General features: G+C 35.7%; 1 protein-coding gene across 1 annotated transcript in view; it reads left to right on the plus strand.

Moving 5' to 3' along the window:
- The window catches only part of ATLIG4 (DNA ligase IV), a 247,221-nt gene extending 228,297 nt beyond the window's left edge, over positions 1-18,924 (plus strand). The window contains exons 24-27 of the mRNA XM_089830934.1: positions 10,885-11,024; positions 11,218-11,379; positions 17,634-17,795; positions 17,880-18,924. Of these exons, the coding sequence (XP_089687060.1) occupies positions 10,885-11,024; positions 11,218-11,379; positions 17,634-17,795; positions 17,880-18,627 (1,212 nt within the window). The 3' untranslated portion in view covers positions 18,628-18,924. The remainder of the gene's footprint in view (positions 1-10,884; positions 11,025-11,217; positions 11,380-17,633; positions 17,796-17,879) is intronic.
- Positions 18,925-19,249: the final 325 nt, after the last annotated feature.

The following is a 19,249-nucleotide window of genomic DNA, read 5'->3' on the forward strand; positions in this document are numbered from 1 at the left end:
ATGAAATCCCAAACCCTAAGCCATTTTATACAAACTTTTTGCTGCTTACAAAATTAGGGTATGCCCCTGCCCCAACACCCTGCAAGTGGCACTGCCGCTTGACCCCATCTTGGGAGCGTTGCTCTCAAACCTCTGTAGTAAAATCTAGGGGGAAACTGTGACGAAAAAAGTGGGAAAAATTAATCTCCAAGTCTGATTTGGTTCCACATCACAACAAAAATGGGATTTGAATATCTCAGTTGTGGGGTTCATAGGCTTTCCAATAGCTTATTGTGTGTTTTGGCTCCATTTAAGGGACTTTCTATTTCTGGTAAGTCAACAGTTGGTTCCGATGAGTTCAGTTGAGTAAGAGGAGTTAAGTGATGTTCTCAGTTTTTATTTCGGGCTGAATCTTGGAGGGAGCGTCTATTCATAGTAAATCACCCTGTCAAATTCATTCACGGTCTTTCTTCATCAAGATCACTCTGGTGTTGTTAGATTTTGATTCTGAATCTTCTTCAATTGTTTTCGCAAGATGGGTGAGTTATGATTATTCATCTAAATATGTTGAGGTTGCTATTTTTGTTGGTGTTGTATGTTGGTCACCTCAGACATAGCTCGTTAGAACTGGGTTGAAAAGGTATAAATCCTAGGCACAAGAAACAATGGTCTTGTGTGTCAGAATATTATGTTATGGTGGAAAAGGTCATTTTTGAGAGCCAAAGGCAATTTATAAATTATATTATAATGACACTTTACTATATTTTAATGTTGTGTTGAGGAAGCTTCTTAAGTGGAGTTCATTTGAGAAACTTGTGCCATTTGGAAGTTATAAATACAAGCCCATTTGATGAGAAAAGTATTTGCTTATTCAATTATCTTATTTTGTTTTGTCGTCTTTGTGACATTTTCTCGAAGTTCTGATTTTTGATGCCCTCACTGAAGTATAAGGGTTTGATCAAAGTATTTGATTCTATTGTGTCCTCTTACTGTTTCTACCATGGCTGAGAAGCTATTGTCCGTTGGAGAATTCAGTGAGTCTCATATTGTGTTTTCTGTGGCTGAGAGTAGTTTGGGCACTTAATTGTTTGAAGTTAAATGCCATTATTTCCTGTCATTAGTGTTGACTGATTTGGCATTCTAGATGCCTAGCTTTCCTGGTTCTGGTGTGATTCTTCCCAGCATTATGACATGTGATTTTATTGGCATTCTACGCCATTACTAGTGCATAGGACTTGTTCATTTAGTGAAATTTTAAGGGTATAAACACCCCTGTCAGCTGAGTGTTATTTGTGTTATTTCCAGTCTGCCTGAATATTCACGTGGAGGGCAATTTGGTTGCAGATTCAGGGCACTTTATAGTTGAATTTGGGCATGACTGTTTGAAGGATCCTAGTGTTGTGATTGGGCATTCTTGTCTGCCTGAATATTCACGTGGAGGGCAATTTGGTTGCAGATTCAGGGCACTTTATAGTTGAATTTGGGCGTGACTGTTTGAAGGATCCTAGTGTTGTGATTGGGCATTCTTGCTAGGCAATTTGCAATCTCATAGATAGTTTCTATTGTTAAGTAGTTCCCAAACAGATTTGCAAGCCGTGTCATAATTCACTCACAGGTGCGTGGAAAGTGTGATGTTGTCCCTATCATTTGTCTACAAAGTCAGACAGGTGCATTGAAATAATTATAATCATTTCACTTTGGAACAATAAAGGGGGTTAATAGAAGTCGTGTGACTATAATAGTTATCATCTTGCATTCAAAGTCTGTACTGTTTCATTATTTATTCAGTATTCAGAATTTGGTGTGAATAGATTGTCTTTCAGATTTATATGTTAGTGTTATTGATATTTATCTATCCAAAAAATTCAAAATGGCAGATTAATCTGAAAATTGTGATAGATGACTTGATAATGGTACAAAGTTTGTTGCATTTTTCTAGTATTGTGTTAAAAAGTTAGAAACATCATAATATTTGGTGGTGCGAGCCAATTGGGTTCTTTACAATGGTATCAAAGTGGTTTTCTCCATACTGTGGGGTAGGAAAATATTTATTATTTCAGATCTGTTGTATTTGGAGTGGTCAACAGTCTCCTTTTTTCCAGCTATGAACATTTACAAGAGGCCTAGTAGTTTTGGGAGTTGGCAGAGTAGTGAGGAAGGTAGCAAGGAAACTAATGCCTTGAGAGAGAGAGTATGGAGAAACTTAAGCTTCATCAGCAAAGGTTGGCTGCGAGATTATCGGATCTAGAGACGGTTAATAAGGCAGCGAGGTATATGGTTTTTGCCTTTAGAAGGCTGGCATTGAGTTTGTACGGAAGGAAGCTTGAGTTTTCCTCAACAGGTGTCCATAAAGCAGATCTACCTGTATTTAGTATGACATCTGATAATCCTATTCGTAGTATTGATGATGGACCTATTTCACAAGGACGCAATTTTCTTGGTGGCAGTGGAGGATAGAGTTACTAAGCTTCAGTAGGTTGAGGCTCCCAGAGTTGTTGCTACAGTTAGTACAGAGACAATTAATGTAGTTGTTACCACTAATACTTCAGTCTATCGAGGAGGGGATTGTTATTAGAAATTTGTATGTGAGTTGTCGTAGTGTTGCTTCATTGCAGAAGGCAGTTGTTCCCTCAGGAGGAGTCGATACATATAGAGTCACCTAGTTGTGATATTGGTGTTATAGCAGATTCAATCGATGTTGGATTATGCTCTAGCCTTATTGATTCACAGCCTAGCATAAAGGCATGTGTGTAGAGTCAGATGTCAATAGTTGAGCATTTGTTAGAAGATGTGGATACAGAGTATGGACAACTCTGATGGTTTGTTGGATGATGCTATGAGCTGCATCGAGTATGATACGCCTTTCTAGGTATTAGGTGACGACTCTGAGGAGGTTTTGGATGGGTCTTAGGATTAGGATTTACAAAAGCTTTTTGTTGAGGGGGAAATCGAGTCATATGAGGATTTCCGCTTCTTTAGAGGAGGTGTTGGTTGAGGTACCAACTAGTTGTATCTTAGTTGTGGATGTGTGCGAAGATAGTAGTGCACATGTGGTGAGCGATCTTGTGATGAGCAATTTTGGTTTAGTTTTCCTATCATAGTGCAGATGGTGAGGCAGTGAACTTGCATAGGAGGTAGGGGTTACATAGGCATCGTGTGACTAGTCAGTTGAAGGTGAGTGATAGTGACATCTCTTTAGCTCTTGAGCATGGTAATGTTATTCCTCAGATGTTGGTTGCATCTGGGCGGGGTGCTCCTATGTCAAATTAGCACGGTGATAGTTATCTTTCCCTACCAGAGATTCATGCGGTTCGAGAGGTTGTTAGGGCCTTGAAGCATAATTACTCACGATTAGTTGTTGACAGGGATTGCCTTATGGATTGGGGTAGCACATGTTACGAGGTATTGTTAGGGGAAGAGGAGGTGATTGAGCTTACCCAGGAGCTTGAGGTGATTGTGGACTCTCTTCACTATGCTCAATTGGCTCTTTAGGAGTCATAGTTGTGGTTGGATGAGATTACCAGCCTTGGACCCTATTCAGTTGCATATTGTGGTTGGTGGTGAGTTTGCTTCTACGGTTGGGGGTGGGAGGCACGATGATGTGGCAATCACCTCCTCCTAGATTATGGGTGCAGTAGGTATGGAAGAGGTGAGAGCATCAGTTGAGGACTGCAGTGTGATTCCTGTTGTGCTAGTTTTCTGAGGCATCAGTTGTGGATTGTGGGGGAGCAGGTTAATGCTTTGACATATAATTTCTACTATATCGAGTCATTTATGGAATTTTTGCTTGAGAGTTCGGATTTGTGGGAGGATTCATATAGAGTGTCCGAGGGTACTCTCATTCGGGGCTCCCGTACTATCTAACTATTATTATAACAAGGACATTCTAATTCCCAAGTTGATTCCCTTCTTAAGGAGAGGCTGTGATCAGAAGCTTAGTTGCTGGGGGAGTGCTTTGTGCGGCTCTAATTAATAGAATAACTATCCACTAAGCACCATCTCCTTCACTCTACTCCTCTGTTTAAGACCTTATGGATTATCATATTGATGTATCCATCCTTCCTAGGAGAGCTTTACTCATCATAGGCCTTATGGATAACTGTTTTGGGTGCATCCATCCTTTGATATGCATATGATTAGTCCTTTCAGTTTATATTGGTTTTGAGAGAATACCTTATTCCCTGCCTTGCTTCGCATTGACATTCATTCACTGTAGAATGTCCTAATGATGCCCTTCAAAAGTTTTTGAACCTTTGCCTTAATTCACAAGAGAATTCACACTAGAGTGAATTGCACTGTTCTTTGTAGTGTCTTCTGCCTTGTAGTTATCTTCTGCAACAAATTTTTTTCCTGAGAGTTTCTATATAGTGTTATGGCTTGTAGTTTATGAGACTGATATTGTTTTTCACATATTAGTTCTTAGCCAGTATGTGGGTGACTGGAAGTAAACTTGGTGTGCATTGTTTCAGTACAACCCTTGCTTTAGCCATTGGCTTGTAATCCTTGCTATCATTGTCTTCTAGTGCAACTTTGTATTTGCCTCTCTTATTGGCTCGTCAGATCCTATTTGATTTCTTTGTACAATTTCCTTCTCACTGTGTACTATCCATTATTCCTACTCAGCGATGACATTCCTGCTAGACCTTCTTGTGGTTTGCTGATTGGTCCCCTTATTATTGTTTAAGTATATTGCTGGGATGTATGTGAGTGTTGATTGGATGCATGGATGCAGTCTGACTCCATAGTTTTAACGTGATTATATTTTCTATTGATTTTTGTATAATTTTAGTTTCAACCATGTTGGATTGGACACTGTTTCTTTCTGCTGTTATTCTAAGTTTGATTTTTTTAGTCAATAACATAGACACCCTCAGAAAGCAACAAGATATCTACATGAAAACACCACACAACCATCATCGATCAAAAAGTTTATAGCATTATTGGCATAAGAAAGAACATTGAAATTCAACTTCACCATAATCACCATTATAATCATGCAGTTTAGATTGTCACAGTTTAGAAGATCAATATTGTTATCAATAAGCATTAGTAGATCGACAAATTGGTATTGCATAGAAAGATTAACTTCATTTTTGATATTTGGATAGGCTATAACCCACTATGATGGAATATTTCATTGGATTAGGAGTGGAGACTCAGATTCGAATAATATGTGTCTTTGGATCAACTTTTACTCATTCTTATAGTCTTGGAATTTGGAAAAGTGGAGAATTGTATTGATGGCTTTGAAAAGGAATGTCCAAATTTTCCTCATACTTGGGATTGGCAATTTGATATTCTCATGGAATGGTCTTTTCACATGGAAAAGGATTGTCAAAACTTTTTACTCATTGGATTAGCACTTTCATTCATAAGATGAATAGGTTTTGTGCCTTGGAGAAGGGTGGCAAGTTTGGAAGGGAGTAGTGGATTTTGAAGCAATGGAAAGGTGGAAAAAGATGCTTGGGAAGGAATAGTGGACTTGCTTTTCAGGATTTAGATATTGGAAATTTGAGATGGAAATCGGTCAATGGAAATGAAACTAGAAATCAGAAATGGAAATGGAAATCAAGAGAGAAATCAAAAGTAGAAGCAGAAGGTATAAATGCATACGTTGGATTGGGATTTCTGCAATGGAGAAGCCGGTCAGCGATGGAGGTGGGGCAGGGATCTTGAAACTTATGGATTTTTATGTTATGTTGCAATCAGTGCCTTGCACAAGTATACACTATTTTCACTTGCTATACCTTTGGGTGTTGTTGGGGATTTATCCTCTCTTTGAATTTATTGAAACAAGTATCCCCGCCAAGGCTAGAAGTCCTTAATTCCTCTTGCCGAATTCTCTCTGTCTTATGTTCCTAGGACAACTATTGGTGTTGTGTTGGGATTGGTTGTGCTTGGATATGTTTTTGGATTGTCCATGTTATAGCATTATACCTTCCATTGGCATTTTGTGGCCACATTCTTTCTTTTTTGCTCTTTCACTTATGTTCCAGTTTGTCTCAAGGTAGAATTTCTTTCATACAAAAGATTGAGAAATCCCTCCCAGTCATGAAAGTCTGACATTTTTTGTCTATTTCTTCCATTCTTCTGAGTCCTAAGATGAGTTCTTGTGTATCGAAAGTACTATGTACTCCCAACTTGGCCAATATTCTGATATTCTTTTCCATCAGTGGTATTCCTTTGATATTCTCTTTCTTGTCCACTTGCGATGAAGGAGTTTGTGGCTATTTGTGATGTCCCTGCCAAGATAGGATTTAATAATAAATAAATTATAAAATTTTATTAAATAAATAATAAAATACTAATGATAAATGCTCAAAATAAATAATTATAAATATAGTTAAATGATAAAATTATATTAATAGAATAAAATATTAATATAATCATATAACATAGTATAATTATAAATAAATAATGATATTAAAGAGTAAGAGTAATAATCAAAATATAATAAATTATACTATTCTGATGATCAAAGTAACAAATAAAAGAGATAAGATGAATTGAATCAACATGGTGTAGGAGTATGAGGAAGTGCTGCAATCTAGCATGTTAGTTACCACTGGATGAAGACCAGTTTTGACGTCAAGAGGACTATGTTAAATGTGGAGGCGTATCTGTAGACTCAACCATGAGAAATACTCAGTGGAGAAAGAAGTAAAGACATAGATTAGCTGTCATATTTCACGAAATAAAAAATTAGAAGGAGTGCTGTCTCAATCACTTCAAGTCGATGGCCACTCGCATAGTCTGTTATGGAATCAATCTATAGTTATCTTCTCATCGGGCTCTTTTATGGATCACTGACCAAACATGTCATAACTTGAGAAATTCTTATAATCTGATCTTTTTGCAGGGAACAAAGACCATTATAATCTTAGAATGAGCATATGACACCAATCAAGGCCAGTCAACTTGGTATTAAACTGTTTATGAGATTAAAATATAACAATAAACCAGAATAGATTAACGGGTAAGATCCATATATCTATTGGAGGATAAGAAGCTAATCACACGATTAACCAATAACGATTATATAGTGCTAAGAATTAAGGATCATAAGGTAGTGATACATGATTAAGAGACATAAAAAATGATTAAGAAAGCAGACCGATAATTCACATCAATAAACAATAATTAGTAAGAGGACTACCTGGTTATGGAAAGGTATGTAAATAAAGGTATTATTAGGGACATGAATCAACTTAACCTAGGTTGCATGGGTTTTGTGTACCCACACCCCCAGAATGCATACCCAATACCCATGTACTTGGTACATGTGCCAGGTATGCAGGGGAGAGCACCACAGCTAAGGACCTTGATTAAGATTTCTGATTTTTGTTTTGGGTTTTTGTTTATATATCATCTTGTTTCTAATCAAAGCTTAATTGAATGTGTAATCAGTTTGAAACTTTGATACAACACAGATTAACAATAAACTTTATCAGTGTCCATGTCAGAAGTTAATCATTTGCAATATGTCATTGTTATATGATTTATGATCTTCATGTTCATGTTAAAAATTTTCCTTCTTTGTTATGCTTCTAAACATTTAGCATATATTATTATTACGAACATATTGCAAATCTGAAACGAAAAGCAATATATTACATCTGCAAACTTTATCATTGCTCTTGTTTTGGAAAACCATTGTCATGACTCATATTTTCAGATTTTCTATAAATATTAAGTTATTTAAAAAAAATTAATGTAATCAAGTACCCTGGTCCCCTGTGTTGGAAAATAGTCGTGCCCATACCCTAAGTACCCCAGTACCCCGTCCACATGCAACCTTGAGTTACATAACTTATCACTCCAATCAGAAAGATATATGAAGGTGTCCATCTCCATTTCATTGGGAGAAAGGATTTTTATCTTCCTCTCTGCCACGGGATATACATCAGGAAGTCAGTATAGAGAGGATGTGAGTAAAAAAAAAGTATATAACAATTAAATGAATTGGATTTGGAGGGGGAATTACATAAAAAATCATTTTCAGAATTGTGGAGAAGGAGATAAGTGTTCAATTATAAAGTCATTGTGACAGTTTGAAAAATTCATAATCAGGCTATAGGAGTCTTCATATACTTAATCAAAAATTACTAAGAAGATATCAAAGTGATTGATACATGAGCAATACACTAATGTCAGTCTAATACATTCTATGATTTTGCATATTGGTAAATATTTAAATTTATATAAATCTCCCCACATTTTGGTAGGGCGTTGGGATGCAAGTGCAAGATATGACAGAAAGAAGTCTCTTGCATTTAAAATTATGAGTAAATAGTTCCATTAATCTTTGGAGATTACAAATGGGGATATAACACTATTCCAAATACCCATTCTTCTTACTTCGTCATATTTCTCTTCTATTTTACTCAATTCCAACATGACTTAATCAATTAAAACATTTATTCCAAGTTACAATGTCATGACGAATTTATTCATTTTACACTTGTTTTTCCCATCCCCTGCCTCTTCCTGACTTATTCCACAATGCAAAGTACAGAAATCCTTGACCGAAAGCTAGTGAAACTTGATAACCTCTATCATCTTATTGTTTCTGGAAGAGAGCTTGTGTAGACAAATTTCTGTCTCCATTATTTCTTTCTTGTCTTATCCTAAGCAAGTTTTGAGTTGCAATTAATTTGTTTTGTAAATGCAGGATGGTTTTCTTTTTCTGTAAGTGCAGAGGTGAAATGGAAAAATCTATCAAAAACACTCCAAATGTGGTGGGAGACCGCAAACCTGAAGGAGCAAAAAAGAGTTGGGGGTCCTTGTCTATGATAGAATGTGTGTGCAAGGCACACCAGTATGTATGTAAGATTCCAATGTTTGTATAAGTATGTCACGGGTATTGCAGAGTTGATGAGGCTGATCTATGAACACCAAATGGAAGGAAGCACATGCCACGAAACTTGATGTATGTAGTCACGATATTTGTCTGATGTAGGTTCACTGAGATTTATGTGTATGCCTGATTATTGTGTGGCACAATCTTGGTGTATGTATGCCACCACAAGACTCTATGTCACTGGTATCATTGACATGCCAAGGTAATTATAGATGTTTTAGTCCAAATTGCTGCCCTGCTTGTGCCACCATATATGCTGGTCAATCTCCAGTGATTGTGAGATGTGTAAATGTCGTAGCCCCTTAAGATTGCAAAGAATTGGAATCACAGTCTCTCTAAAACTGTAATGCCTGATGAATTCCAAAAAGGATTCTGAAAGACAAATAAAATGTCATCTTGATTGATGATAATGTTACCCTAATAAAGCCAACAGAAGTATGAAGCTATAGCAATGCAAGAAAGGTTAGTTGGCTAACACAAATGGCCATGCCAAAGGCATTAATTGAAGTAGGTCCTAGCTAGGAAAGGTGGCACACAAGTGTGTCTCCTCAAAAGGGTGCCCCTTGCAATGCCAATTAGCTCAGGGGGACCATATGAGCTAACAGCAAGTTAGTTTTAGGTTGTGGCTAAGGATATGACATGAAAAACTGAACTTGAAATCATCATTGACAAAAGTTCCTTGAAACTGAGCTAATGCTCACAATATAGGAAGGCATAAAATTGGGGACATTACACATTCTGCTTGAAGGGTGCACAAAATTTCATTGAGGTTTTTCACTATATTTTGGGCACGATTTCTCAACAACTTAGCACATTTTTCACATGTTACAAGATCAAATTTTTGTTTACGACAGAGTGTTGAGTGCAGTTCTCTAGATCATTTAACCATCTTTATCACTTAGGTGTAGATTTTGTATGAAATAACGAAGGAAAATGCAGTTGCTGATTTTTTGTAGATATTTTACCAGTTAAAACATAATTTCCAAAAGCAGAAAATCGATTGCAGAATGTCATTGGCTTTGCATTTGAGATTGTGTGCCACTAGAGAAAAATTGTAGCAAAGCCATCTTAGGCTTGCCCATGGGCCTTCTTTGCTGAATTTGGATGTAGAGACGGAATGTTCTTAAGCCTATGCCAAAAGGATAAAATTTAGGAGGAGTTTGCACACCACTTCACCGCTCTTCCACTGAGCCAAACTCCTTGAAACTATGCCAATGCTCATAATATAGGAAGGCATAAAATTGTGGACACTACACTCTATGATTGAAGGTTGCACAATTTTTTTTATAAGTTTTAGCTTTTTTCACTATATTTTGGGTACATTTTTATGACATCTTATCCAATCTTTTACATCTCATGACATGATCAAGTTTTCATTTACGGCATAGTGTTGGATGCACTTCTTTAAATCATTTACCTATCTTTATCCTAGGCATAGATCTCATATGACATAGCCAAGGGAAAAGCGCTTGCTGATTTTTTGGGGAGATTTTACCCCATAATACCCCAAAGTAGAGAATCAAGTGGAGAATGTCAGTGGCTTTTACTTTGAGATTGTGTGCCATTAGAGAAAACTTGTAGCAAAGCAACCTTAGGCATGCCCATGGACCTTCTTTTCTGACTTTTCATGCAGGGATGGAACATACTTAAGTTGATGCCAAATGGATGGAATTTAAGAGTGTGGCTTTTCCAAGTTGAAGCTCTCATGGTCTTCACTATTTTAAGCTTGCCTTTCATTACTGTTGACATCGTCAATAAGGAACCTTGTCAATTTTTTCCTTGGAAACAATTAACCTTGAGCTGTCTGCAATAATTATTGATTAAGACCACGACACAACAAGTTTGCAACCTGACTGGATAACACTGTTACACATCTTGACCTGATAAAATAATTATTTATTTTTGAGAAAAATTAAAATTGTAGAATGTTGTATGATGATCTGAACAAATATTTTTGGAACATTTTTGTTTCTGTATTGATATGATGTGCAAGCAACTTTTTATCTGTGAATAGACAAATGATTGACCTTTATTTTCCTGTTCAGCTTTTCAGCAACCTACAAGACTCTAAACTTATAAATTCTGTTGCACACACTGGAGATTACAAAAAGAAGTATTGCCCAAGCAATAAGTGGTGCCAGTTTCATAACTGCTCTGTTTATTTTCACCACATCATTCACTCCATGTATGTTCCCTTCTTTACATACTTCCTTGCAAGTAAAATTATTGGTAAAGTTCTATATTTTTAGGTTATATATTATAGCATTTTAAAAATCAATTAAATAGTTTTGAGCATCTGGTCTGTTTTAAATCATCCCTTACTATTTTCAGCCTTATAGCTGCTTTTAGACTGATTAGATATATTTCCAATCATTTAGAAATGCAGATTCTCAAACAGTTTCAGAACTCGTATTGAGAAGGTTAAAGATGGAAATTGAAATGCATGGAGGGATGGTAACTTGCATGCTACATGATGCTACACATATTATAGTATTTTCTGAGCCTGAGCACCAGGTGCCTTTCGAGATAATTCTAAAAAGGTATGGCTGTGTATAAGGTTCTTAAATGGCATAGCTTATTGTTTTCAGTCTTATGCAAATGAACATAATTCCATTTATTGATACTCTCTGTAGCACACTTTACTCAATAGAATGCAATATGTTTGTAGTCTCCTGAATTCGGGATCTTAAACAACTTGCAACCTTTTTATAGTATTAATGTAAACGCAATTAAAATTAAAATTTGTAAATGATTATTATGTGTGATAATTTCTAGAATTCTTATTTATGAATGGTAAGATTACTTATGAATTTAACTTATATACTATGATTATAATTTATGGTAATTCTTGGACTGAATGCTAAAATTGGATTCAAGATTTGAATTTAAATCCTATGGTAAATACGACGCTCAAAACTAATATATAACAGTAGTTGATAATTACATGAACAATTGATATAAATTACTACGACAATTGTTTTTCTCTAATCTGTTCCATGTTGATAAATTATCAGCACATCTTCAACATTTCATTTGACAGTATAATCATTACTCTAAATATTATCAGTAATTACCAAAAATCACAATCTATTGTTATTGTTTTGCAGTATTTCAAATTCCACATAAATTTCAAAAAATGCCCAAAATATCCAATATAATATCAAACTCTTCAATTCAAACCACACTGTTGGCAGCAAACCCAAAAAATAAAAAAAATGGACCAGCAGCAGACTTGCAATGTGGGTGCAATCACAACCTGAGGCAGCTCATATTAGTTAAAGGCTACTGCACTTCATACTTAGTATGGTGCGAAAGGTTCATGAGAGCTGTGATCTAATTCGTGAGGCTCTACCTTAAACTTAGTACTATAGATTTCAAAAGATTGTGATAGTATTAAATTTGGAAAATATCTTTGACTGATTGAATAATATCTAAAAACAAGAACTAATAATACTAGCAATTATATATTATAACTGCCCAAGATGATTAGATTCTTGCACTGATAATTGGCATAATTGGAAAACCATAGGAGTAATCTTTAAGAACCAGCAGTATGAATTAATTCATAAACTCAATAATGTCATTTATATGAAACTTTTTCGATAACAGAACCATAATCCTTGTGTAGAATTGCCCAAATAAAAATGAGGGTTTTGTCCCCAATTCTAAGTTGTTTCCAAGAGAGTCTTTGTCCTTTAAAAATTGTCAACCTAGGGCTTTTGTCCTTGAATGCAAATTTCTGATTTGAATTTGAAAAATGATCTTGAGGATAATGGATGATGGATGATTTGATGTGAACCTTTGCTTTTCTTTTATATGCAAGTTTGCTTTGTGTTAGTGTGAATAAGGTCTTGGACCTAGTAGATGTCTTCTATCTAGTGTTTCGCTAGTTCCTAGCGGGGCATTTGGTTCTAGCTCATAGTCATCAAGATAAGACACATCATACCTTATCTTTATGAGCTTTTTTTAATATTTAGTTACCTAGGTCATTTAATATTCAATTGATTTAGTTATCTCTGTATATTGGATAAAGATACATGTCAACATTCTATCTAATAATACCTCATCTTTCCTTTATAAGAATCTCTATGTCATTGTAAATTTTATGCTCAATCATTACTCAATCTTGCATTCTTAAAACAAGCTAAATTTTCCGTTTTCTCTTGTGGAAGTTATTTTGGTAGTGCAAGGATTATAAGAGTGTTGAGGAGTCACCAATCAACTTCTTCATGGTATCAGATCTTCAGTTTTGCGAGTTCCTTCCCAAATATAAGGGACATAATTTGGCTTGAAGAATTTGTTAGGTGCATATTGGGGCTTCAAGGACCTCACAATTTAATCCAAGGCATAGAAGAATGTCAAGTTTGTCATTTGTATCGTATAATAACCCCAACTAGTTATAACTTCATCAAACACCAAATTCTTCTCTAATTTAGTTGTTTGACATTTTGTCAAACACTTTGCAAGCAAGCTCTGATACCACTATAATGACCCCAACTGGTTATAACTTTGTGAAACACCAAATCCTTCTCAAATTCAATTGTTTGACATTTTGTCAAACACTTTGCAAGCAAGCTTTGATACCACTGTAATATCTCTTGTCAATTCAAGCCTCAACTTGTTGATTTGCAGGTCAAGGAAAACTGTCAAACACTTCCAATACGATCTCTATGCTTGTTGTTTCTGAGTTTCAGACTGATTATGCTTGCTTAAAATGATATCAAAGGTAATCTAAAATCCTGTAATCGATTACTACTATATCTAAGAAAAGAACTAAATGCATATGCAATTCTCTTTTGATTTTTCATATGCATATAGATGAATTCTAAATGAAAAATGTGCAGTTACAGCCAATTGGTATTTTGTCAAACACTTGGCATGCATACTATTATGTCAATCATGAAAGATATAAATATGCACATTACATCAAATATATAGACCTGCAACTTATCACTTCTTTAGTGAGATATTTTCTAATTCAATGCTTAACATAATATTCCAAGGCTCTTGGCTTTGCAACTCCAAAAAAACAACCAAGTAGAAGTGATATTATAAATCTGATATAAAATGTGCATCTACAGCTACTTATGACAGCCACCTTTACAATGTCAAATGACCAATTTAAATGATGCAAATTGATTGTGGAACCTGATATACAAATCACCCAATGAAGGGATGAAATTGCAATCATAATCAAGCCAAGTATTGTAGCGCGGGTACTATTCACGGCATTGTAGCAGCCAGCAATAAATGTATCCTCTAATTTAAGCACAAATAGAACTCTAGAATAAAGCTCTCTTGAATGCCAAATTCAGTGGATATTTCACCACCTCAAATGGTTGCAACACTGAAGAATTGATGCTCTCCAATGGCTAATAGAAATTAGAAACTCTTAGTTTCTTCTCTCAAGTTTATATCAAATGCAATTGACAATAATCGGATGCCTAGCAATGAAGCTCTCGCCTCTATTTATTCTTTTCCTTCACCCTTGTAGAAGGAAATAAAATATTATTTAATTGCACTCTCTAGAAGCTTCCCCCTTTCCAATACAATAATTAGTTGTGCTTCTAGAAACTTAAATTAATTAAATATAAAGTTACCTTTAGATTTATTTATTTATTGACTTTGATTCTCCTTATTTCTCCTTATTTCTTCACTTAGCCTTCGGAGAATGAAAAGCTAAGAACTCCATTGAGGGTCTAAAAGATGGGGAACATTACAGTCCGCCCTCCCTGAAATTGCTTGTCCTCAAGCAATCCAGCAACACAATGAACTCCAACCTCCACCTGGATCCCAAATGAAATAGTTTTTGACATCTTTGTGGACACTAAACCAACTGCAAACCAGCATCATTAGGACCAACCACATGTCTTGCAGCCTAGCACCCAAAAATTGTGCTGATGATGTAGAAGTCAGAATGTCACTAGAAGGCAACTCCGTAGAAGATATATGAAACCTCTAATTCCCTATATCCACCCACATAATATATATTAGACTGGAACCCTGATCATCACCAACATGCGTTGAAAAAGATGTAGCTATAGGCGAATCATATGCACTCATGCCAATTGTATCAACAATAGGTGTAGCCACATCAAAATATATGGACACAGGAACAACATTGACTGCACCTCCTCACCCAACGATCGTGCCTCCTTCATGAGGTAGGCCTAGTAGCAAATAGTTTTTTTTATCTTGTTTAAATCATTTTTCAAAATCTCGTTCTCTGCCACTTATCGGCAAAGGAAAAAAATTTATCTTCGCAAATATCGTAGATAAATCGGTAACTTCTCGGAAAAATATCGAGAATTTAAAATATAACTTCAATTTATTTTAAAATGCAATTTTTTGCAAAATTCAATAAGGAGATGCATCTAATGAGTCAGTATATGAGTAAAAAAACCGAACAAGCTGATCTAGATATTATATAAATGCAATACGTAACAAAATCTCATCCTCATGTGGAATGTCGATGGTTGGCAGCCATAGTTAAAAGACTCTGGAGTCTGAAGCAAACTAAAAATAGCAAATTGTCATTGTAAAAAGAAAACAAATACAAATGTCAAGTACAATATAAAATTAGTCTACATCTTCCTCTTCCCCTTCCCAGTAGCTCTATGAGAGTGTAAGGGGTCTAGCCTTGGCAGTCCATTGTGGCTGTGGTTGTAGTTGTTTCTCAATATCCATCCTAGATGTAGCTGGTATTGGCGCTAGCAAAGACTCCTTATCTTCTATATCCTCACTCTCAACTTCCTAACTGTCCTCACTCTCATTGCCCTCCTACTGAATGTCATCCAATCTCTATGCAAACCACCCTCTTTTTGAATCAGTATTTTCTTCAAAAATTTCTTTGAATCCACTTCAAATCCACTGCAATAAGTCTACAACGCTTCCAGTGAATATTTCTCTCCACCAAACCCATCTCCTCTCCTCCAAAGGCTGCAAATTTCAAAATGGGCCAGTAAATGGTATCTTGTTGGGCTGCTCGTGAGATTTTTTTCCAAAATCTCGGGAGAAGTATGCCACTTCTCAGCAATATATCGCCAACTTCTTGGCAAGAAGTTTAAAACTTCCCGGCTGAGATTTTGGCATGAAGAACTTGTATTTTCTTGCCACTCCAAACTTCTCACGAGAAACTGATATCTCAGCCACTTATCGGCACTATTTTGAACTATGGTTTAAATTTCCTTTATCAAATATGGGCACTAATTCCCATGACGTCGTCCCACTTTGGGATGCATCAATAAATGCATTGAAAATAATTTAATCTCCCTTTAGTAAGGGCAGCTCCTATTAGGGGGGCGTCACAATTTAAGATGTGTTTTTAGCAATTCTAATCAACCATTCTCCTCTTTAGTGCAAGACATGGGTTGGTCCATGAGACAGTTCTACAAGAGAATGAACAACATAATAGCAACAATATCATGAAAATGTTTAACATGATATTGGAGGATGTCTGTAGAAGCCTGCATGCCAACCATGTTCCAAATAAGAAATTGTTTGGTTTTACCTCTCACACTATACCACTGTATTCAGACCATGAGAAATGCACATTTTCTCTCTTTTGCAAATGACAATAATGACCAACTGTAATACCATATCAAGAATTTGCTAGTTTGATCCTTTTTTCAGTAATGAAATCAGAAAACTAAATGATTGCTGTTAATATTGACTGTTATATAACTTATATCTTTAACCATGAATCTGAGTCATTATATCAAATATATTTATTGCTTTAAAACTATAGTTGTTGCAGTCACTCTGTCATGACTAATTGTTAAGTGCTAATACTGTGCTGTCATGATATATATCTCTTTTTTATTGTTGAACGATTTGTTTTTTCAAAACATTATTGAAGACTACTTTTCAACGAGAATGCATAGCTGTACCCAGGACAGTCAAGGGATATCTAGGATGTCCTCAGTCACCTTGGAGATGGCTAGCTGTCTCCTAATCATCTCCTTTCATCCCTGATTTTGGCGATATGTTTGGGGATGTTTCCACACTTTCTTGGTTGGGGGGGATGACAAGGAGACATCCTCTCACAGCTTCCCCGTCCTTGTAACACAGGTTGACACATTTTTTTATTTGGACTCTTCGCATTAAACAAGTTGTGCCTTTTTTCTCTTTGACTACATCAATGTCTTATTGACATAGACAAATCTTGTCAATAAAGCACATTTTTCTATTGAAGGGCCCTTGCCTTCATCTTGAATTGCAAATTCTTTTGTAACCTATTGGATGTCCATTTCTATTTTCTTAATTTTCTAAGAACATTTTCTCAGGCTCTTGTTGTGACGCAGACAAGATCAGGGTTCCTTACTAGGTTGCCCAGTCATACAGCAAGCAAAACTCAACATAAGCACATGTTCCTCAAACACACATTATCATGCATACAATATGTCCAGAGATTCTTTTAAAATTAGAGTTCTGGTAAAAGAAACTTTTTAAGTTAGCATAATCTATCAATAGTTGTAAGCCTTTATAAATCATCATAAGAGCCAACATACATCCTAGCAGAAATCAAACGGAAGTGTTACCATTTGAATGGTAGCTTCGTGTACTAGCTTTTAACATTTACTCTGATTGCATTTGGAATTCTAATCTAAACAAGGAGTGTAAAAGGGTCTTTCAGTAATTTATACCCTTTTTTGAGCAATTTCGAGCTATTTTGAAATTGTTTACATACGGTCTGTTATAAGAAGACTTTATTGCATAAAAAAGGTATGTTGTTAGACCAAACACTTGCAGATCCAGTACTAACAATTTTTGGTGTTCAATGATAATTCCACAGCTTTTCTAGTGCAGAGAAGAATATTCTCAAGAGAAAAAGAATCCACATTTTAAGTCATTTATGGGTGGAAGACTCCTTGGGAAAACACATGCAACTCTCACAAAGTTCCTATAGTCTGTGGCCTGACATGGATTTGCATGAGTTTTTACAATCTAACAATATGTAAGTGTTAAATTTGCAGCTTTGGATTGGTGTTCTAGAAAGAATATTGCTTGATTACTTATGATAAATTTGTGTCTGTTTTAGGGAGGACCCAATAGTTGATATTCAGAGAGATGATGCAGCCTGGAGAAGTATGCAGGATTACACAGAAAGGCCTGAAAACAGAGACGAGCCAGAGAAAACCCCTGCAGGAAAGAAAAGCAAACAAAGAAAACTAAATGTCCATAAGAAATCAAGAAAACGACCAATAAGGCGAAGTACTACAGCCCTCAAACTCAACAGCTCTTCATCAGAGAGTGATACATCAACTGAGAACCTGGGAAAACATACTAGTATGGATGAAAAGTCTCCAAAAGTGCAAGTTGGATGTGAGGAGGAGACTGCTAGGAAAAAATCTTCTCTTGAGGGATTGTTTTTCCATCAAGATGAAAAGAATAAAAAGATGGAAATGACAACATATAACAGTAGAAAAGGTACATTAAAGCAGATGCATTCTGAAGAAAAAGAAAGCTCATGCGAAAATCACAATCAGGAAAATGATTCGCCAGTTGCAGATTGCACTAGCAAACTGGAAAATCCAAAGACGACCAGTAAAGATGAATCCAAACTATTGACAGCAAATATAGCTGACCCTGTGGAATCCATGCTGGCTGATATGTTACCTGGCTTTAATTTCAAACCTGAGAGAGCTAGGAATCCTTCACCTGTTCTGAATCCTGCTGCTCCAGAAAAAACTGATAGGATCATTCCTCAAGGGGAAGAGGTTGCAGCACAGAAGAAAAGGAAAGTGAGTTATAAAGATCTCGTAGATAAACTCCTGGATGACAAATAAGTTTGGTATTTAAGTTAGAAATGCCTGGGTATGTATATGCAGTTGTAAAGATGAACATTTGAGCGATTTGATTTTTTGAGCTTACATTTGAAGATATGATTCTGGAGTGAGTGAAATAGAGAGGATTTTATATATATATATTAGAGGGTTTCAAATATTGGAAGTAATGGCTTCCAGTTTTTTCAATTGAAGCCTAGGTGTATCTATAGTACTTTACCCATCTATATGTGATGTATTTATATGTACATTATTACCAGATAATGTAATAGCCAATTTGTTTTCGTTGAGCTCTAGAAACATTGTGTCAATCATTTAAGCCTCATGATGGAATTACAAGAACTTGTGTTGATCATAACACTACAAATATGGTAACATAAAACTCATGGAAGAACAGCAAAATAAAATAGAATACCTAAAAATGACATTGAAACGTCAGTCATGCTTAGGATTAGTTTAGTTTTATTAGTTTCTATTATCAAATGTGTAGTTATATATGGATATTTATTATAATTTTCCTTTTATCTCTACTTGTGTTAAAATTTCAACTTTAGTAGTCTATGATCTTCTTTACTTCATCTGTCAACATCACAGCTCAGCAACCTTCTGATGTTTAGCATCTACT

The sequence above is a fragment of the Cupressus sempervirens genome, chromosome 5 (assembly GCF_028749045.1).
Source record: "Cupressus sempervirens isolate cs-2001-9-10 chromosome 5, ASM2874904v1, whole genome shotgun sequence".
Classification (NCBI taxonomy): Eukaryota; Viridiplantae; Streptophyta; class Pinopsida; order Cupressales; family Cupressaceae; genus Cupressus; species Cupressus sempervirens.